At 44.0% G+C, this 22779-nt stretch overlaps 1 protein-coding gene and 1 pseudogene across 1 annotated transcript in view; both read right to left on the reverse strand.

Moving 5' to 3' along the window:
• The window catches only part of LOC136399388 (leukocyte immunoglobulin-like receptor subfamily A member 3), a 117503-nt gene extending 99061 nt beyond the window's left edge, over positions 1-18442 (reverse strand). Inside the window, exons 1-2 of the mRNA XM_066374469.1 lie at positions 18391-18442; positions 18213-18248 (exon numbers count right to left, since the gene is read on the reverse strand). Coding sequence (XP_066230566.1) covers positions 18213-18248; positions 18391-18424 — 70 coding nt within the window. The 5' untranslated portion in view covers positions 18425-18442. The remainder of the gene's footprint in view (positions 1-18212; positions 18249-18390) is intronic.
• On the reverse strand, positions 645-11832 carry LOC136397158 (leukocyte immunoglobulin-like receptor subfamily A member 5; annotated as a pseudogene).
• Positions 18443-22779: the final 4337 nt, after the last annotated feature.

Raw genomic sequence — 22779 nt, forward strand, 5'->3', positions numbered from 1 at the left:
ATTTGATTATATGTTTATCCAGAATCTGATAAATTTAATAAATCAAGTCATTTAAAAATATTATTGCCTTAGAGGCATCACTCCATGAAGCTGTCCCTACAGCACCAGTGATGACATCTGAGGAAATGGTTCAGGTGACACCTGAGGAAGAGAGAAGGATGGTGGGTCCTTGAGAGGGTGGGAGGCATCATTTTGGGTTCATTTCTTCCAGGCTGAGATCTGATTTTGTACAATTATGCAGTTAATGAAGTAAAAAGACAAAGACACTGTTCTCTCCATCTGGGAATTTGGTGATTAGAAATAAAGAATATTTGTAGACCAAAAGGCACAGGAGACCATGAGGTATTAGGTGTGTGGACCCAAACCAGCCATGTGCAATGGACCCGCATGTCACAGGCATGTGGAATGATGGAGGATTGTTACAGACAGTCAACCTTAGATAGGGAGAGAACATACACATTTAATGGAGGAAGAGTCTTGTGCAGGGAGCACGCAGACATTTCCTGCACCCAAACCCTGTTTACTCCACAGTCTCAGAAGACAGTTTCCCTATAACATGGTGCACACTTTCTGCCACCACCTCCTGGGTCATCACATGAGCTCCAAGGCTCCACCTCCTGAACACTGCATTGTGCCCTCTGTGCTCACGACCTGTAAGCACAAGCGGTCCTTCTCTGGCTGTTTCAAGCCTGAAATAGCAGCACCCTGATGACCAGCAGGATCAGTCCAGCCACACTCATACTAATGAGGTTCTCCACTGTGTAGTATTGGAAGTGGACAAAGAGATCACAGAGGTCAGGGCAGGTCAAAGTCACCACAGGACCCTGGATGTCCACCCAGGACTCCTACTTTCCCATCAGAGAAATGACCTTGTGAGCCCAGCCCCATAACTGAGGACTCCTCCTTCTCACCACTCTTGAGGTCTGACTTGCTTTGTGACGGGCTGATGGTGTCAGGTGCTCTGAGAGCCATGAAATGAAGGCGGGAGTGAGGACTTCCAAACACACAAACTCCCCCTGGTTCTGTGTTCTCAGATGCCCTGCTTCTCAGGTCATAAGAAGTCCCCTAGTGACCCTGTCTTTCCTCTGCTAGGTTCCCTGGTCTCCTCTTTGGATCCTCTCGGCCTCCTGTGACGCTGACCCTGCACAGACTCACTGTGGACCAGAGGACCTGTGCCCAGAGCTCAGGAACAGTGACAAACATGGTCATGACACAGGGATGCTTGACTGCTGTGCTCAGCGTTCAGTCTGAGAGCAGACCCTGTAAACTCGCTCCTTCAGGGTTCAGAGACCCCACTTACTCAGCAGCTGATGGACCAGGGGCCATGCAGGAGGGTGAATGTTATCCTGTGGGAAACCCTGAACTCCCTCTTTTATCACTGCCTCACACTCTGCAGACACAGGGCTTTGAGCTGAGTGAGCTCATGAAAAACAGCATCACAATCACCTCACCTGAGATCAGGTGGTGCCTCAAGCGGGGTCACTGGATTGTGACAGGACGGAGAGGTTGGTGCTGTGTGAGCTGTCGCACCTGTAGGCCCCCCACTGTACTGAGTTCTCAGGACTCATGGAGAACTGGGTCTAGCTGGACTCAGCTAAATAGTGTGATCTAATAAACAGTAACGGGGGTGCGGGTGAACTGAATTATTCTTGTGAAGAATAAAAGTGAAATTAAGACATGTGAGTGACACAGCAGGGTCATATTCTCTTCTGAGGTCACCAAGTACCTGGTTGTAAGAGAAGATTCTTCCAGGGAGCCCGGCAGGGTTCCTTTCTTCCTTTCATTAAAGCCTGTTACTCTGGTCTTTTCGAACTCCCATGGATTCTATCAGTGAAGAGGCCATGGTCCCTGAGACACAGAGGGGTGCAGTCTGGCAGGTGTCGTGGGCAATGATGACACATCCAGGTTGGAACACTGTGATGACCATGGCCTCACAGGAAGACACCACAGGAAGGGCTGATGAAGGCACACTCCACAGTCACGTCTCCTCCAAACACACAGAGATGCTGGGTATTGTGTGTAAAACATGGGCTCACAGTCAAAGAAACTGAAGAACTTGCCATGATAGAGAAGCAAAGAAACTCAGAGATAAGCAGAAGCCAGTGGGGAGTGGGCCTGGGTGGTGGGTACAGAGAGTGGGCCACAGGGCCGCGTTACTCATCTGTGTGCAGATGGGGGTGACATTCCTGGGGGGACACTAATATCCTGGTGTCAAGTCCCCATTTACTACAACCCAAAGTGGGGAGTCCTGTTGGAATTCGAGGTGATGAACTTTGGCTGACAGAATCAATACTTTCTGGCCTGATAAAAATATATTAGGATGGATTTCTTCTTTTTCTTTTCTTAGGAAGAGTTTGTGCAATTTTGTTGTGTGTGTGAAGGCATTTCAAAAGGGTCTGGAAGAAATCACCAATGGAGCTCTTCCTGAATGTGACTTCAGTTGTGGGATAATTTTTGATGACAGTTTTAAAGTATTGAATATAAATATAGAAAGATACAAATTTTCTTTTTATCATGTCCATTCAGTAAGTCTTACATTTGAAGTTGTCCATTCTAAATGTTTTCTACATATTCATCAAATTGTTCACAATTTTCTGCTACTATCTTTCTAAATCCTCTACTATGTGTCCTGCTGTCTGCTTTCATCTTTATATCAGAAACGTGTGCATTCTCTCATTTTTGAAGGGAGCTTTCAAGCTAAGACTTATAAGTGTGATTAGTATTTTCAGTCTTCAAGTTTTGGACCTTGTTGATATTCCTCTGTTTTTGTTTTTCCTGAGCAGGAAATTCTTTGGTTATTATCATCTTCCACCTTCTACCATCATTTAGAACAATTTGCTATTCTTCTACTATTTAACTTTTACTTATTCTTTACATTTTATTGAATTTATTGGAGTGACACTGGTTAACAAAATTCTATAGGTGTAAGAAATTTTAAAAAACTTTTAGCTTTTTAATTTTCTTTTTTTTTCTTTCTTTTTTTTAGAGAATTAGGTTCAGCACAGTGACTGATCAACAAGGGAACCTGGATTTCAGGTAAAGATCTCCACATCATTTTAACAGTCAAATATGCATACATTATTTTTAATTGAATATTTTTATTAAAGTGTGGTTGGTATAAATATTATATTATTTTCAGATACACAGCAGTGATTTGATATTTATGGATCTTATAATGTGCTCCCCACATGAATTCCAGTAGCCATCTGGCTCCCTGCAAAGTTACCCCACCTTATTGATGCTCTTCCCTCCTACTTTATACCCATCCCCCCTCCCCACCCCCTCTGGCAACCATAAGTTTGTTCTTTCATTATAGGAATTTGTTTCTGTTTTGTGTAGAATGTTCGTAAAAATACCAGAGAGGCTGTAGAAAAAAAGGAGCCTCATTCACTGGTTGCAGAAACGCAAATTAGTACAATCATTATGGAAGAAAGTATGGAGGTTCCTCAGAAATCTAAGAATAGAATTATCCTATGACCCAGCAACCCCTCTACTGTGAATCTACCCCAAGACTCTAAAATATTGATTTTTAAAGACACATGCACCCCCATGTTCATCGCAGCACTACTCACAGTGGCCAAGACATGAAAACAACCAAGAGTCCCTTGATAGAGGATTGGATAAAGAAGAAGTGGTACATATATACTATGTAATACTATTCAGCCACAAGAATTGATGACATAGTGACATTTATGACAACATGGATGGAGCTTGAGAACATTATTCTGAGTGCAATAAGTAAATCAGAAAAAGCTAAGAACTGTATGATTTCACACATAGGCTGGATATAAAACTGCAACTCTTAAACATAGATAAAAGCATATTCATAACATATTCTATATTCATAACATAATACCTTCAGTCATTGATGTTTTAAGGCTTTTTGTTTTCTAATATATTTATTCGTGGTTTTTAACTTTCTCATTTTATAAGTTTAATACATAATACTTACATTATCATTTAATTTAAAACATTCACTTCTAGTTTAGTTCACACATTTATTATTGAAAAGTCTGTTGCTTTATTTCCAAATTTTAGGAATATGGGTTATCATTGACTGTAGACTCAGGAGACTCCCAGAGGTCACAGGAGTTGAAGGGGATCCACATCAGGTCTCCAAAGTGGCTGTGGACACTAGCTGAGTGTCCATGGGGCAGCTCCTGTGCCTTTCATGGTCCCTGCAGTTTCCTCTCTGGAGTGTGGGGTCTGGGTCCTCCCTGGACTAGTGGACAGACAGCAGCATACACACTGGGCTCATCTGGGGGCCCCTCTGACACTGAGAAAGGGGGTGCAGTTGTCTCCTGTCTCAGAGGCATGTGGTTCAGCAGGGTGTAGGTCACATCCTTGGGTCATCAGAGGCAGCAGCCTGGAGCAGGGGGAGAGTGAGGGAGATGGAACACGGATGTGGTGGGGGGAGCCCAGTGCCCTAAAGATCATAAAACCCACCTGATTGTCTATCTTTCTGTCCTCTTCTGCTTTTCTGTCCTTCGTGTCCAGCAATCCCCCTGACAGGGAGGAAGGAGAGGTGGCCATTCACTGCCTGAGTCTTGATTTTTTGTGATTCACCTGGGCATAGTCACTCCCTGAGGGACTTCATTGTGCCTGTTCTGCTGCAGAGACAGTGAGACAGTGACAGTGTCCCCTGATTCCACTGGTGACACCCTCCAGTCAGTTATCCACCTGTTGTCAGAGTGAAGATGTGAAACTTTAGATCAGATTAGGTCACTCTCCTGATGGAACCTGCAGGGACTCCCTGAGCCTTGAGTCACCTGGGTGCTTCTACGGTTCTAACTATTATCCTAACATGCTGTCTCTTGCTCATTTGGCTCTAGACACAAGGCCTACCTTGCTGAAGATGCATGTTTTTTCTCAGGTCCTTTGCACCTGCTATCTTCTCTGTTCTACGTGCCCCACCACACACACTATCCCCTGCTCTTGCTTTATTTTCCTTCAAAGCACTTTGCTCTCTAGGTCTAGGACACTGTCTCCTTGTTTGCACAGCATCTCCCTCCCCCACAGGTGAGCTGGAGGAGTGTGGAGACCGTGTTGCTCAGGGCTGCACTGTGGCCCCTAAATGGAGCCAATAAACAGTGAGCTCCCCTCACATCTGCTGGGGAATGAATGAAGGGGTCCCTGGGGACCTGTGGGTGATTCACACATTCTCCTGAGACCTGGGGCAGCACAGGGTAACACAGAGGACCAGGAGCCAAGAAAGGGGACCACCTAGGAGGGTTTATGATGTCACAAGAAACCAGGAGGAGTGAGTCATAGCAGGACTTGGGTACGCAGAAAGAGGGGTCAGTGTGTGATGCTCATGTAAATCAGGTGAAGTGAGAACAGGGAATTAACTGTTCTGATGTCCGTTGGATTAACCTGGGCAGCAAGAAGGTCCTTGGTGACCTATACAGGACCAGGGGTCTCACCCGAGGGTTCAGCTCTACACCCTCCTCAGGCTGTGGTCTTTTACAGCAGCACCTGCTAGGGCAGAATGAGGGTGTCTCGTTGCGGGGTCCCTGAGATCTCAGGGCTGCAGACCCCACCTGCTCCCAGATGGGCCACTAACCCAAGGGTGAGGTGAGGTGTCAGGTCACGCAGCGAGGTGTCAGTCCTTCTCATCCCTGACCCCCTCACCATCCCTGCCTGTCCCTCCCCCGTCATCTCCTGAATCCCTGTGCCCCCTCCCCCAGGGCAGCCCTCTCTTCCTCTCACAGAGGGGCTCTTCCTGGGTGTCCACAGCTGGGTTGCACCTGGCAGAGGAGACAAGATTGTGAGGGTCAGAGAGGTGCCGTGAGCAGTGGAGTCTGTGTGTCTCCTGGGCAGCAGTGACCTCTGGTTGGGGCTCTGTGTCTGTGAGCCTTGCAGGAGGTAACACATGAGTCTCTCTCTGGTCTAGAGGAACAGTGTCAGCCCTGGAAGGGTAGGATCCCATCCCTGCGTGATTCCACAAGAAAAAAAGAAACCTGAACATATACATGTGCACGTTTTATATTTCATGATTGAAAATGATAAGTGGTTATCTCACATCTGTTCATCTGTGCTGACATTGTGTTCTTTCTAGATATTTTCATTTGAGATTCTGGAGAAATTTTTTTCTCAGCTGACCTTGTTCATCTATTTGGATTTTCTGTGCTGGGTGCTTTGATCTTGGTCCTTTGTGACCCAGGTTACCCTGTCTACTACTCACCCAATGTCCTGCCTTTGCTCTGACGCTGGTGTCGGAGGAAGAGGAAGAGGAGGAGGAAAAGCAGCACCGAGACCCCAATCAGGATGATCAGGTACCACTTGAGACCTTAGGCACAAGTGATGTCATAAATGAACCAACGATGTCATTTAATGAGTACCTACTGTGTGCAAGGCACGTGCTGGGGGCTCTCGTCTCTCTCCTCCTCTTCCCCTCCCCACAGTTGTTCACAGGGATTGCTGACCCCACCCCCATTACACTGAGGCTCAGAGAAGTTCACCACATGCCCCAGGTCACCCAGTTTGGATGGGGCAGGGCTGGGCCTGGAACCCAGGACTGTGGGGTCCCTGTGTTGTTCTCATGCTGCCCCCCAGGTGGACACCAGCTTCATGCCCTGGGCTCCAAATCTTCAAGTGGCCTGACTATATTTCATCTGAAGTAAACAGTTATTTCTTTTTTTTTTTTTTGATAGAGACAGAGAGAGAGACAGTGAGAGGAACAGATAAGAACAGATAGGCAGGAAGGTAGAGAGAAGCATCAATTCTTTGTTGTGGCTCCTTAGTTGTTCATTGATTGTTTTCTCATATGTGCATTGACTGGGTGGCTACAGCAGAGTGAGTGACCTCTTGTTCAAGCCAGAGACCTTGGACTTAAGCCAGTGACTTTGGGCTCAAGCCTTCGACCATGGGTCATGTTTATAATCCCATGCTCAAGGAAGCGACCTTTGGGGTTCACACATGGTTCCTCCGCATCCCATTCCAATGCTCTATATACACTGTGCCACTGCTTGGTCAGACTGAGGGTTCTTTCTTATTACCAGTCCTTAGCACAGCAGGGACATCAGAGAGACAGGGATGCAGGGTGGACTAAGTCTCTTCCAGGATCTGTTGGTTCCCTGCAGGACCTGACTCCCCCTAGCAAAGGTCAGGCTAGACTGGGGGCCCTGCTCTCCTGAGCTCTGTGAGGACCTGTATGTCACCTGACCTCACAGCAGCCTGTGAGCAAGATGGGACCAGGGATGACAGACAAGAACCCGACACTCAGAGAAGAGAAGGGACAACCTGGCCCAGAGCAGGAGCAGCAGAGCCGGGAACTGACCCAGGACTGACTCCTGCCCCCTCTCTTCTCTGAGCTGAGTCTGAGCCGAGGGACAGAACCTGGATGCCCTGAACTCCGGTCCTGCCTCTCTCTCTCCCTGTACAGTGTCACCAGCACTGCTGCAGAGGAGACACTCTCCATAACATCACATCCTGTGGGCTTCCCTGTAAGCCCCCTCTCCCAGTAGCTCAGAGCCTGAACTGAAAGGAAATCTGAGCTCTGGGCCACGATTCTCTACTTTTATACTTGGGGACACTGAGGTCACACAGGGAAAGGTGTGTCCATGTCAGCATCTCCACAGGTGCTTGACGCCCCACATTACTCAGCCCCTGTTTCCCATGGACACAGCCACCACCTCCCACAGAGACCTTTACTTACCCTTCTGTGGACTGGACTCTGAGAAAGAGAGACAGATTCTCAGAGCCTTCTGGAGCCTGGAAAGCAGGGAGGGTGGGGGCTGCCATTTCCCCAGCTGAGCTCAGTGGCCCCTCCATAAGGATGGGTCCCACAACCTCACCTGTCACATGCAGGCTTCAGGGCCCTGGGAGCCCTGTGGATCTCAACATCTCTGCCTGCCTTTCTGCCCCTGGGACACAGCCCATCCTTGAGTGTCTGGGGGACACTAGATCCCCTGATAGACCCTCAGAACTGCCCTGGGATGGTCTGTGCTCCCTCTGAGCAGAGTCCTCAGTGAATCACCAGCTGTGGAGATGGGCCCTGTGGGGGGGGGGGCTGGGACCTGCAAAGGGCCACGAGAATGTGGACAGGAAGGGGGTGAGGAGCTGCCGGTGACCCTGGATTCCCGGAGTCACTCAGACTCTGTCCTCTGTCTGCACTGTGAGCTCCTCAAGACACTCCTGCTGCCTGCCTGACACATTCTGGACCCAGGTGAGGGGAAACAGGTGGAGAGGGGTGACAGGGTCTCTTAGGGGCTGATCTCCCCTGGGTGACCAAACCTACAGTTGCCTCTCTCCCATCCAGCCTGATGGCTTCTGGGGACAAAGCCTAGACTGAGCTCAGGAAGGACAGGGTCAATGTTCCCTCACCTGAGACCAGGAGCTCCTGAGTCTCCCCTCCCCTCCCATCCCATTTTTCCCTGTCTCTCTCCTTGGGACCCTGCATGTTCACTCTGCCCATCACCACCTGCAATCCCCCAGCAGGGCCTGTGCAGAGTATGGGTCCCTGACTGAACCCACTGGCCTCTCACCTGCTACCAGGATGTGCACGGGGTCACTGGGGGTAGAGCACTCAGAGGAGAAGTTGTGTCCACTGCAGCATCTGTACCGGCCCCCTTGGGAGCTGCTCACAGTGTTTAAGGAGAAGTTGCCCTTAGAGAGCCCAGCCTGGGGCTGCAGGACAAGGCTCTGAAGGAGGTCATGTCTCCCTTCTTTAAACAAAAGAAATCTGTTATAGCTGACATCAGAGTGACACTGGAGGGTCAGGCTCTGTCCAGAGTCACAATAGGGCCCTGCTGGGTCAGGAAGGAGGGCTTCTGAGACACATCTGGGGAGACCAGATGTGAGTTACAGGGGCTGTTTCTCCCATACAATGTCTTCTCCTGTCCTGGCCCAGGTCTCACTGTCTCTCTCTGTGTCTCTGCTCCCCTCACCCCACCCACTTGCACTGGGCTCCCCTTACAGCAAGGGCCCTGATAATGTGTCTGTGACTACAGATTAGTGTCTGGTGCCTTAATCCACAGATAAGACAATAGACTCACCTCAGACCAGGAGCTCAAGGGCATCACTGGGTTCTGAATATTTCTAATGTTTGTCCCTGTAACAGCTATAGCATCTAAACGTCCACCTGTGGCTGGGGTCACAGGGCCCACAGGGAACAGGGCCTGGAATCCTCCACTGGGGTAAGGCTGTGTGAGTTCAGGGTCTGGGAGACATTGTGATCTCCTTCCTGAATCAGAATAAATTGGTCAAATGCCATCTCAGAGCCACACTGGAGGGTTACCTTCCCTCCTGAGTCACCACATGGCTGGGCAGAGCTGAGAGGCTGGGTTTTCTGTAGAATCCTAGGAGAGGAGGAGGCAGCATGTTAGATGGGGCTCACCTCTCTCACGTCTCCCAGGGCTGGGCTGTGAGAGCGGAGAACCTCTGAGAGAAGATTCCCTTCCTGAGGGCAAAGCCTGAGGCAGGGACCCCTGAGTGTCCCCTCACCTGTCACCATCTGCTCCAGGGGGTCATTGTGCTCTGACCAGTTAGTGGACCTTTGATATTTACAGTAATATCTCTCTGCATGTGTTGAACAAAGAGCTCTTGTTCCTTGGTTTCTATGTGATCTGTTTCTTCAAAAGGGCACATTATTTTTTCTTTATACAAATGAACTCCTGGGCCTCCAGGAGGAGCCCCTGACACCACATGATCACAGAGCTTTCCAAGGGATGACAGGGCCTGGCTCTTTCCAGATGGTGGGTTTGGGGAGGGTCCCTAGAAGAAAACCAGAGGCTGCATTACAAATGCCCTCCCCTTCCTCATTCCCCAGCTCAGCCCAACACCCTCCTGTTCTATCACCTTATCCCAGTACCTCTGTACTCCCTCCTGAACCCCGGGGGAGTGAAGTAAGAGGTGGGACACAGAACCTGGGGAAGACTCACCTGTGTTGTTGTAAGTCCTCTGACCCAGACTCAGCCCTGGGTTTCTGTCAGAGATTTTTATCCACATGTCTGAGATCATTCCCTTCACAACAGATCCCCAACTTCTGTATCTGCCTGAGCTTAAAGTTCTTCATGAACAAGAAGGTATAGCCACCCCACTCTCTCCCTCTGTCCCATCCCTGTGTACACAACTGATCGAGGCAGAGAAGAGCACAGATGAGGGACAGGATGACATCTGCTCGAAGTGCCCCCGCTCTGCAGATGGAAAAACTTCTGACCCAGAAGGACAGAGATGCACAGGATGTGTTGATTCAGGGGCTGCTGCCTGTCCAGATTCCCACAGCTGTGGGCACACACCAAAGGAACACTCCCGCCCCATGGGCCTGGCTCTGGGTTTTCCATGATGAGTGTTCAAGCAGAGTTTAGGGCCTCTGGAGATACTTAGCTCAGACCTGTGTTCTCCTCTGATCCCAGTACTCTGCCTGATCTGATCTCCTGCTCAGAGGAGACAGGACCCAGGTTCTTGACTTGAGTTGACCCCCATATAAGTGGTCTGCTTTCAATATAATTCACTATTTATAGTCCCAGCCTTTCATAGATGAAATTTATTTTTGATCTTTCATTCATCTATCACCAAATATGTATGTATGTATGTGTGTGTGTATATATATATATTTGGAGGGAGAGGTGGTGGCTGGTCAGAGGTGTGTTCTCCACCATGGACGGATGTTAGATTGTGTCTGTAAGGTAAAAGGAACATATAGGAATAGACTGTTAGAGTCAGACTGAGTGATAAAGATCACATGTGCCATGTGTTACAATTGAACTAGAGAAATACAACTTATGTCAATAACGTATAATATCAACAGTGATTGAAATCTAACCTTGTGTTTCAAGCAATGTCACATAAATGCTTCCATAGATTTATCATGCTATCCTGCATCCAGAGACACATGTAGAGAAGATAAATGAGCAGAAGAAATCACAGTGTTGCTTCTAGGCCAGGGCTGTCAGCTGAGGCCTTAGGCAGAAATTTTCTAGTTCTACAGAGTTCTGAGAAAGCAGATATGGAAAGCAAGGAAATGGTCAATAACAGATGGTGTGAGTATGTGAGTGTGTGTGCATTCAAGGGGTACCTGACCCAGACTGACTGAGAAAAACTGAAGTGAGAGCTGAGGGTGGAGGGTTACACCTAGATAATCGTGACCAGCCCCTAGGTCAGAAAGAAGGGCCTGGGGTTCTCTTTGAAGGCAGTGAGTACTACAGTAGGATTTTTGGGGAAAAAGATTCTGAAATGTATGTTGGAAAGACTGACATGAAGGGTAAGCTGTAGAAGGGTAAGTTCCATGAGGGGTGGAACTGAAACCTTAAAAAGGTGAAGGAAGTAGATGCTGACTTGCTGGGTGTGAAAGGTGCTGAATTCTTTTCCTGCCTCAGTTGACTGGAGTCACTAAAGTCCCATAAGAGACAGTGAGCCAAGAACGGGGGGGAGAAACGAGCCTGGGAAAAAGGACTGTGCTATACACCCTGCTTCCACAGCAGAGCCCAGGTCTCCCTCCTGGCCCTGAAATACAGGTTTTACTTGTCACACAGTTTCCACCTGACTTTTTGTTTCTGCTTCTGTGTGCAGCAGGGTTCCCCTCCACCTCCATCTCCATCTCTTCCTTCATGTATATCTCTGCCTCCACCTTCTCCTCCATGTTCACCTCCATCATTTATCTCCACCTCCAACTCTTCCTCCACTTTCTCCTCCACTTCTACCTCTACCTCCATCTCCATCTTCACCTCTACCTCGTCCTCCACCTCCATCTTCATTTACACCTTCATCTCTACCTCCATTTTCATCTTCAACTCCACCTACATATCCACCTTCATCATCACCACTACCTCCACCTCCACCTCCACCCACCTTCATCATCACCTCTACCTCTACTTCTACCTCAATCTCCATTTTTTGGGGTAACTTATTGCAGTTATTTTTCCCATTTTAGAGAAGCATGATGCTGGGTGTCACTCTCCTCTTCACACTGTGGAGACTCTTCAGGACTCATACATGAGTGGCATTTATGACAGTTTTTTTCAAAGGCAATCATACACACACACACACATGAACACACACACTCATTAGACATCAATTGTGGCACCAACATATACTGAATGGTGGGAGGTCACTTGACAGACTACTGCTTTTGATCTCACTTCCCTCATTTGTAGCACAGTGATACCACCTACCCACACAAATGCAGTGAGAATTCACCTTGAATGAGGTATGGAGACCACAATGGAAGAAATTAAAAGCAGATGGATGAGGATTGAATCAGCAAGATAGAACACAAGATAAACAAAGGCATGGAAGCAGAGCAGCAAAAACAAAAGAGACTCAAAAAGTCTGAGGAAACTCTTAGAGAGCTCTGTGACAACATGAAGAGAAATAACATCCTCATCATAGGGGTTCCTGAAGAAGAAGAGTAAGAACAAGGGATAGAGACTTTGTTCAATCAAATCATAGCTAAAAATTTCCCTAAATTGATGCAGGAAAAAGTCATACAAGTTTAAGAAGCACAGATAATTCCATTAAAGAGAAACCCAAAGAAATCTACACCAAGACACATCATAATTAAAATACCAGAGATAAGTGATAAAGAGAAAATAGTAAAAGCTGCTAGAAAAAGAAAGGCTATCACCTACAAAGGAAACCCCATAAGGATGACATTCGATCTCTCAACAGAAACACTTGAGGCCAGAAGGGAATGGCAAGAAATATTCAAAGTAATGCAGAACAAGAGCCTACAACCAAAACTACTTTATCCAGCAAGGCTATTGTTTAAAATTGAAGGAAAAATAAAAAGCTTCCCAGACAAAAACAAACAAACAAACAAACAAAAAACTCAAGGAATTCATTACAATCAAACCAATGCTGCAAGAAATATTAAGGGGCCTGTTGTAAACAGATCAAAAGGGGAAAAGAATATAGCTAAAGAGGAATACAGCTTTAAAGAATAAAATGGCAATAAACAACTACATAACAATAATAACCTTAAATGTAAATGGATTAAATGATCCAATCAAAAGACATAGGGTCGCTGCATGAGTAAGAAAACAGGACCCATAGATATGCTGCCTACAAGAGACACACCGTAAAACAAAAGATGCACATAGACTGAAGGTAAAAGGATGGAAAAAAATATTTCACGCAAATGAAAATGAAAAAAAAAAAAGCTTGGGTAGCAATACTTTTATCAGACATAATGAACTTTAAAACAAAGGCTATCGTAAGAGATAAAAAAAGTCACTAATGAAAAAGGGAGCAATCCAACAGGAAGATATAACAATTACAAATATATTATATATGCACCTAATATAGGAGAACCTAAATATATAAAGCAGACTTTGAGACACATAAAGGGCGAGATCAATGGCACTACTATAATAGTAGGGGATTTCAATACCCCACTAACATAACTAGATAGATCCTCAAGAAAGAAAATTAACAAAGAAACAGCAGACTTAAAGGACACACTAGATCAACTCAATTTAATAGATATCTTCAGAACCTTTCACCCTAAAGCAGCAGAATATACATTCTTTTCAAGTGTTCATGGTACATTCTCTAGGATAGACCACATGTTAGGGCACAAAAATGGTCTCAACAAATTTAAGAAGATTGAAATCATATCAAGTATTTTCTCTGATCACAATGGTATGAAATTAGAAATCAACCACAACAGAAAAACTGAAAAATACTCAAACACTTGGAAACAAAATAGCATGTTATTAAATAACAAATGAGTTAACGAGATCAAAGAAGAAATTAAAAAATTCTTAGAAACAAATGATAATGAGCATACATCAACTCAAAATTTATGGGACACAGCAAAAGAAGTTCTGAGAGGGAAGTTCATAGCATTACAGCTATACCTTAAGAAGCTAGAAAAAGCTCAAATAAACAACTTGACTGTGCATCTAAAAGGACTAGAAAAAGAACAACAAGTAAAGCCCAGAGGTAAAAGAAGGAAGAAAATAATAACGATCAGAATGGAAATAAATGACAAAGAGGCTAAAGATACAATACAGAGGATCAATGAAACCAGGAGCTGGTTCTTTGAAAAGGTAAACAAGATTGATAAACCTTTAATCAGACTCACCAAGAAAAAAAGAGAGAGGACTCAAATGAATAAAATTAGAAATGAGAGTGGAGAAATAACAACTGACACAACAGAAATACAAAATATTGTAAGAAAATACTATGAAGTACTGTATGCCAAAAAAACTAGACAACCTAGATGAAAGGGACAAATTCCTTGAAACATATAATCTTCCAAAAATTAATCTGGAAGAATCAGAAAACCTGAAATGACCAATTGCAACAAATGAGATCAAAACAGTTGTCAAAATATTTCCAACAAAGAAAAGTCCTGGGTCTGATGGCTTCACAAGTGAATTCTACAAAATATTCAAAGAACTAACTTCTATCTTTCTCAAGCTATTTCAAAAAATTTAAGAGGAAGAAACACTTCCAAGTTCCTTTTATGAGGAAAGCATAATTCTGATTCAAAAACCACCCAAAGACAACACAAAGAAAGAAAATTATAGGCCAATATTCCTGATGAATTTAGATGCTCAAATCCTCAACAAAATATTAGCAAACCAGATCCAGCAATATATGAAAAAAAATCATACTTCATGATCAAGTGGGATTTATTCTCGGGACACAAGGCTGGTACAATATTTGCAAATCAATCAATGTGATTCATCACATAAACAAAAAAAAAAAAAGGAGAAAAACCATATGATAATTTCAATAGATGCAGAAAAAGCATTTGATAAAATCCAGCACCATTCATGATCAAAACTCTCAGCAAAGTGGGAATACAGGGAACATACCTCAACATGATAAAGGCCATCTATGACAAACCCACAGCCAACATCATACTCAATGGGCAAAAGTTGAAAGCAATCTCCTTAAGATCAAGAAAAAGGCAGGGGTGTCCCCTTTCACCACTCTTATTCAACATAGTTCTGGAAGTCCTAGCCACAGCATTCAGACAAGAAAAAGAAATAAAAGGCATCTAAATTGGAAAAGAAAAGTAAAACTATCATTATTTGCAGATGATATGATATTGTATATAGAAAACCCTAAAGTCTCAGTCAAAAAACTACTGGACCTGATAAATGAATTCAGCAAAGTGGCAGGATATAAAATTAGTACTCAGAAATCAGAGACATTTTTATACACTAACAATGAACTGTCAGAGAGAGAAATTAAAACAATCCTTTTCACTATTGCAACCAAAAAAATAAAGTACCTAGGAGTAAATTTAACCAAAGAGGTTAAAGACTTGTACTTGGAAAATTATAAAACATTGATAAAAGAAATCAAGGAAGATACAAACAAGTGGAGGCATATACCGTGCTCATGGTTAGGAAAAATAAACATCATTAACATGTCTATATTACCCAAAGGAATTTACAAATTCAATGCAATACCAATTAAAATATCAATGACATACTTCAAAGATATAGAACACATATTCCAAAAATTTATATGAAACCAAAAAAGAACATAAATAACCTCAACAATCCTGAAAAGGAAGAATAAAGTGGGAGGTATCACACTTCCTGATATCAAGTTATGCTACAAGGCCATTGTACTTAAAACAGCCTGGTACTGACATAAGAACAGGCATATAGATCAATGGAACAGAACAGAGAACCCAGAAATAAATCCACACCTTTATGGACAACTGATATTTGACAAAGGAGGTAAGAGCATACAATGAAGTAAAGACAGCCTCTTTAACAAATGGTGTTGGGAAAACTGAACATCTACCTGCAAAAAAATGAAACTAGACCACCAACTTACACCATTCACAAAAATAAACTCAAAATGAATAAAAGACTTAAATGTAAGCCGTTAAACCATAAGCATCTTAAAAGAAAACATAGGCAGTAAGCTCTCAGACATCTCTCACAGCAATATATTTACCGATTTATCTCCACGGGCAAGTGAAATAAAAGACAGGATAAACAAATGGGACTATATCAAACTAAAAAGCTTCTGCACAGCTAAAGACAATAAGAACAGAATAAAAAGACAAACTACACAATGGGAGAACATATTTGACAATACATCTGAAAAGGGATTAATAACCAAAATTTATAAAAAACTTGTAAAACGACACCAGGATGATAACCCAATCAAAAAATGAGCAAAAGAAATGAATAGACACTTCTCCAAAGAGGACATACAGATGACCAATAGGCATATGAAAAAATGCTCAACAGCACTAATCATTAGAGAAATACAAATTAAAACCAAAATGAGATATCACCTCACACCAGTCAGAATGGCGCTCATCAACAAAACAACAACAGAGTAAGTGCTGGTGAAGATATGGAGAAAAAGAAACCCTACTGCATTGCTGGTGAGAATGCAGACTGGTGCAGCCACTGTGAAAAACAGTATAGAGATTTCTCAAAAAATTAAAAATCGAACTGCCTTTTGACCTAGCTATCCACTTTTAAGAATATACCCCAAGAACACCATAGCACTGTTTCAAAAGAAGAAATGCACCCTCATGTTTATGGCAGCATTATTCACAATAGCGAAGATCTGGAAACAGCCCAAATGTCCTACAGTGAACCAGTGGATTAAAAAGCTGTGGAATACTACTCAGTCCTAAGAAATGATGACATCGGATCATTTACAATAACATGGATGGACCTTGATAACATTATACTGAATGAAATAAGTAAATCAGAAAAAAAAACTAAGAACTATATGATTCCATACATAGGTGGGACATAAAAATGAGACTCAGAGACATGGACAAGAGTGTTGTGGTTATGGGGGGGAAGGTGATTGGGGAAGGGGAGGGGCACAAAAAATCAGTTAGAAGGTGATGGAAGACAATTTCACTTTGGGTGATGGGAATGCAACATAATCAAATGTCAAAATAACCTGGAGATGTTTTCTCTGAACATATGTACCCTGATTTATCAATTTCACCCCATTAAAATTAATAATAGAATATTAAAACTTCAAAAAATAATAAAATTCAAAAATAATCTCAACTGAATGACAAAAACCAAAAAAACAACCCAAAAAACAAACAAACAAAAAAAGAAAATCAAATTTTTTCCTTATTGTATATTTGTCCCAATAACATTTTTTAAAACTGAAAATAATCAGAAAAGAAGCCTGACACCTTTTTGTGTACATTTTTATGAATTAACATATTAACACACCTGGAAAGCTCATGAATGTTCTGTTAAACCCTGTTTTGGGGTTCCCCCTGGGATTCCCACCAGATAAAGAAAGATAAAAAAACCTCAAGACAAAGAACCCAGCTGTGCATTTGCTTTACAGTATTCCCAACTCTTTCTTTCTTATTCTTAGGGTCCCCAGGAGACTCGCAACCAAGGGAGCAGTGGGCAGCATCAGCTTGTCCCAAGCTATCCACTGAACCTGTCACCATCTGACTTTTTGGTGAGCTATATTTAGCCCCACCATGGCTCATTTTTGTCACTGTGATTTTATTTTTAGTATAGATTTCAGGTGCCAAAATCTATAACACATCACTGTACACTGAATTGTGTGTTCACCACCCCTGTTCCCATCAAGCCTTTATTCCCCTGTACCATTCTACCATTCTGCACCTTCCCCTTGCCCAGCAATCACTACACTGTTGTCCATGCTCATGACTTTTTTGTTCTTTTTTACTCTATCAGTCCACCTTCCTTGCCTAGCCCTCCTCTGAAAGTTGTCAGCCAGCTCTCTACATATACATTTTTCTCTTTTTTGTTGTTAGTTCATCTCATTCACTACTTCTCAGTGAGTTCATGCAGCCCAGTGTGGCTCACTTCTTTCGTATAATGCTTCTAGAAAACAAAGGATCCCTGCTTAGACTCTTTCCTTCTACTTTTTGTATTTTAAACCTTTTTGCTATTGCACTGTCCCCAGCTGTAATAAACATACTCTCAAAATCACCTGGACTTGTGCTCTGAAATCTTTTCTGCACAAAGTCAAGAATCCACATACTATTGGCCAGCCAGAGGCTGATGCACTCCAGAGCCAGTCCCTATTCAGTAACAAGACCATAGCTTTGGAAATTTACAACCTCCTTCATGTGAATACGGACGTGGGCTTATCCTGCAGGAAGAGACTAAGAAGATTCTCCAGGAAGAAATGGGATAGCCCAGGGCATGCTGCCCTCATTGTATTTCCAGAAGTCTCACCATGGGCCCTCCAGTGTCAACCACAGAAACCCCAACCCCTCTCACCCCCAGACATCCTGTTCACATGACAATTAGTGTATGGGGAGGACTCACCTACATGTGTCCAGATGCTTGGGATCAGATATAATCCTGGAAGGAAACCACAGCAGAGTTGATCTGTCTAGAGTTGATCCATGCTCCCATGCGCCCCATCCACGGAATCTGGTCATTTGCCACAAGGAAGCCCAGATGTCCACCATGACCTGTCCCTGCCTTCCTTTTCAGGACTTACCAAGCCCGAGGATGCTGAGGAAATTGGGGAACATGACACTGTACTGTTGGGTAGGAGGCAGGAGCTGAGGAAAGCTGACAGATTCACAGGATGTGGTGGGCCAAGGCCTCAGCACAGTCTGTAGTGTTTACAAGGTGCCTGTCACACAGGAAGATGACTGGCTTCTTCTCATTATGAGGATGGCAAGTGCTGGGGGGTCTGACTTGAGCCGTGTGAGTGAGCATGCATGATATTGAAGGTATCACCTTTTGTTTCCCTAGAGTCTGAAGTCGGGCAAGGGTATTAAGTTGTTCACTGCCCTTTGTAAGTCACAGCTGCTGTTGAGTTTATAGCATGCACTATTTCCTTCACAAGGTAGTATAGACATTGTAATGTCATAAAATGGTTGGCAGAGGAAGATCTATTGCAGGGGTCAGGAACCTATGGCTCATGAGCCAGATGTGGCTCTTTTGATGACTGCATCTGGTTTGCAGACAAATCTTTAATAAAAAAATAATAACATTAAAAATATAAAACATTCTCATGTATTACAATCCATTCATTTCCTACCACTCATGTTCATGGTTGCGGGTTGCTGGAGTCAATCACAGCTGTCCTCCGGGACAACATCAAATTTTTATTGGATATTGTGTAACAAACACAGGTTGTTGTGAGGTCAGGAAGTAAACTTCCCTCCTTTTAAGCAAGTAGTCAGCTAGCTAATTGCAGAAACCCTTTTGACAAAGAAAATGGCTAAATGAAAAAAAGATGTGGAGTATTGTACTTTTCAGCAGGAATGGACAGAAGAATTAGCCTTTGTGGAGAGAGCAGGTTCTGCAGTGTGTCTAATATGCAATGATAAAATTGCATCGATGAAACAGTCAAATATAAAGCAGCACTTCGACACACACCATACTATATTTGCATCGAAATATCCAGCAGGGGACAGCAGGAAGAAAGCATGTCAAGATTTACTGTGCAGATTGCAAGCTAGTCAGCAGCAACTCTGTGTTTGGACCCAACAAGGTGACTGGAATTCAGCTAGCTTTGCTGGTGCTTTAGCAGTTGTGAGAAACAGAAAGCCATTCATAGATGGGGTGTATGCCAAAACATTCATGCTTGATGTTGCGAAAGAACATTTTGACAACTTTTCCAATAAAGACAAGATAATCAAATGAATAAAAGACATGCCTCTGTCGGCAAGAACTGTTCATGATTATACCATCATGATGGCAAATCAAATTGAGGCAACACAAATGAAGGACATAAATGCAGCACCATTCTTTTCTCTTACTTTGGATGAGTCAACAGACATAAGCCATTTATCCCAGTTCAGCGTGATTGCAAGGTACACTGTCAGTGACACACTACATGAGGAAAGTCTTGCTGTTTTGCCTATGAAAGAGACAACAAGAGGGGAGGATTTATTCAAGTTTTTCACTGAATTCCCTAAGAAAAAAAATCTATGGATAAACTTATTTCGGTGTGTACTGATGGTGCTCCGTGCATGGTGGGGGAAAACAGAGGATTCGTAGCGCTTCTTTGTGAACATGAAAAGAGACCCATCCTAAGTTTTCACTGCATCCTACATCAGGAGGCACTTTGTGCTCCTGTGTGGCAAGCAGCTTAGTGAGGTGATCTCACTGGTCATTCAGGTGGTCAACTTTATTGTTGCCTGAGCTTTAAATGATCGCCAGTTTAAAACACTGCTGGATGAAGTTGGGAATAATTATCTTGGTCTGCTTCTGCACAGCAATGTGTACTGGTTGTCAAGAGGGAAGGTGCTCAGCCATTTCACTGCTTGTCTGAGTGAAATCCGGACTTTTCTTGAAATGAAAAATGTCGAGCATCCTGAGTTAGCTAACACTGAGTGGCTCCTGAAGTTCTACTATCTCGTGGACATAACTGAACATCTGAATCAGCTCAATATGAAAATGCAAGGTGTTGGAAATACAGTCTTATCCCTTCAACAAGCAGTGTTTGCATTTGAAAACAAGCTGGAACTCTTCATCACCAACATTAAAACAGGTCATTTACTACACTTTGAAAAACTGGGAGAGTTTAAAGATGCATGCACAGCAAGTTACCCTGCTCGACATCTTGATCTCCAGAAGCTAGCAGGCTTCACATCTAATCTCCTGCAGTCAATCAAAGCACGCTTTGGAGAATTTTGTGAGCACACTCATTTTTTTAAGTTCATCACCCATCCACACGAGTGTGCAGTGGACAGCGCTGACCTGAGTTACATCCTCAGTGTCTCCATCAGAGATTAAGGCCTCAGACATATGGGTGAATAAGTTCAAGTCACTGAATGAAGATTTGGAAAGACTTGCACGACAGCAAGCAGAGTTGGCGAGCAAACACAAGTGGGGAGAAATGAAAAAACTTCAATCCGTGAACCAGCTGATTGTCAAAACTTGGAATGCACTTCCCGTCACAAACCACACACTGCAGCATGTGAGTATTGCTGTACTGACAATGTTTGGCTCTACGTATGCATGTGAGCAGTCTTTCTCACATCTAAAGAACATTAAGACCAACCTACAATCAATTTTAATGGATGGAAGTCTCAATGTCTGCATGAAGCTTAACTTCACCACATATCAACCAGACTACAAAGCCATCAGCAAAACCATGCAGCACCAGAAGTCTCATTAATGGTAAGAAGTACTTTATTCATCATTGGTTAGCAACAGCATAACAATGTTATTAAAAAGAATTCAGAGACTTATTGTACTGTAAAAGTGTTGGTCTTACATAAAATGCACACATTTACTTGTATTTAGTGTTAAACATATTTTATGGCTCTCACAGAATTACATTTTAGAATATGTGGCATTCATGGCTCTCTCAGCCAAAAAGGTTCCAGACCCTTGATCTATTGTGTCCTAACTCTTATATTTTGGTGCTTGCATTTGCTGTGGATTCTTTACTTTCATTAAAAAAAAATCAGTTAACCAGAAATTTGGTTTCTTCTTCTGCAGCTTGAGGTATAATAATAAATAGGAATTGTGTACATTTAATAGATACATCTTGGTGCTTTGATATATATGTCCGTCTTTCAAAGATCACCCCACTCAAATAACTAACATCTCCATCAACACCTACAGTTTCTTGTTTTTCTTTGCAGGGGGTGAGAATGCTTGACATCTACCCTTAGCAAATCTGAAGGTCACAAGTCATTATTTGTGACTAGAATCAACACTCTGTACCTCAGGTCTCCAGAACTTATTGGTGGTATAACTGAAAGTTTCTATGTTTTGATTCGTATCTTCTCCTTTTCCCTCCCCAAAGCTTTTGGTAACCACTATTTTCCCATTTTAAAGTATGAGTACAGCTTTATTTTATTTATTTATTTATTTATTTATTTATTTATTTATTTATTTATTTTTTGTATTTTTCTGAAGTTGGAAACAGGGAGGCAGTCACACAGACTCCCGCATGCGCCCAACCGGCACCCCCACCCGGCACACCCACCAGGGGGCGATGCTCTGCTCACCTGGGGCGTCACTCTGTTGCAACCAGAGTTGCATTAGAATTAGTGCCTGAGGCAGAGGCCACAGAGCCATCCTCAGTGCCTGGGCCAACTTTGCTCCAATGGAGCCTTGGCTGCGGGAGGGGAAGAGAGAGACAGAGAGGAAGGAGAGGGGGAGGGGTGGAGAAGCAGATGGGCGCTTCTCCTGTGTGCCCTGGCCCGGGAATCAAACCCAGGACTCCTGCATGCCAGACCGACGCTCTACCACTGAGTCAACTGGCCAGGGCCGAGTACAGCTTTTTTTTAAAAAAAGCTTTGTCCATGTAAGTGAGTCATGCAGTATTTACCTCACTGCATCTGGCTAATTCCACTGCCACCTAATGTCCTCCAGGCTTATTCATTCATGTTGTCCCACATGGCAGCGTTTCCTTCTTTTTAAGGTTGAGTGACATTCCATTGTGTCAATATGCACCACATCTTCTTTACCCGTTCACCTGTGGACGGACACTGGTGATGTCCATGTCTCGGCAGCTGTGAAGGAACCCTGCAGTGAACATGGGGGGGGGCAGGCATCTCTCTCAGATCCTGATTTCATTTCCTTTCAAAGGACACCCAGAGAGAGACAGAGCGGGGTCACAGGAAAGTTCTGTTTTCAGTTTTGTGAGGAAAGTCCATGCCAGCTGCAGGGTCCATGGTGGGCAGGTTGCGGAGACCCACATGCTTGTTCCTGGGAACCCTCCCCGTGTCTCTACTCTGAGCTGCCCCAGAGGGTCCAGCCCTGCTGAACCCTTCACAGGATGGAGGCCGGCCACGCAGGCAGTGCCCGGAGAGGTTTTGGGGGGGCAGAGGCTCACACCCGCCCCCCCAGGAGAAGTCACAGTGGAGGCTGTCTCTCTGTGCTGAGCTCTGCCAGCTTGTGGGAAGGCTGAGGCCAG

The sequence above is a fragment of the Saccopteryx leptura genome, chromosome 3 (assembly GCF_036850995.1).
Source record: "Saccopteryx leptura isolate mSacLep1 chromosome 3, mSacLep1_pri_phased_curated, whole genome shotgun sequence".
In the NCBI taxonomy this organism is placed as follows: Eukaryota; Metazoa; Chordata; class Mammalia; order Chiroptera; family Emballonuridae; genus Saccopteryx; species Saccopteryx leptura.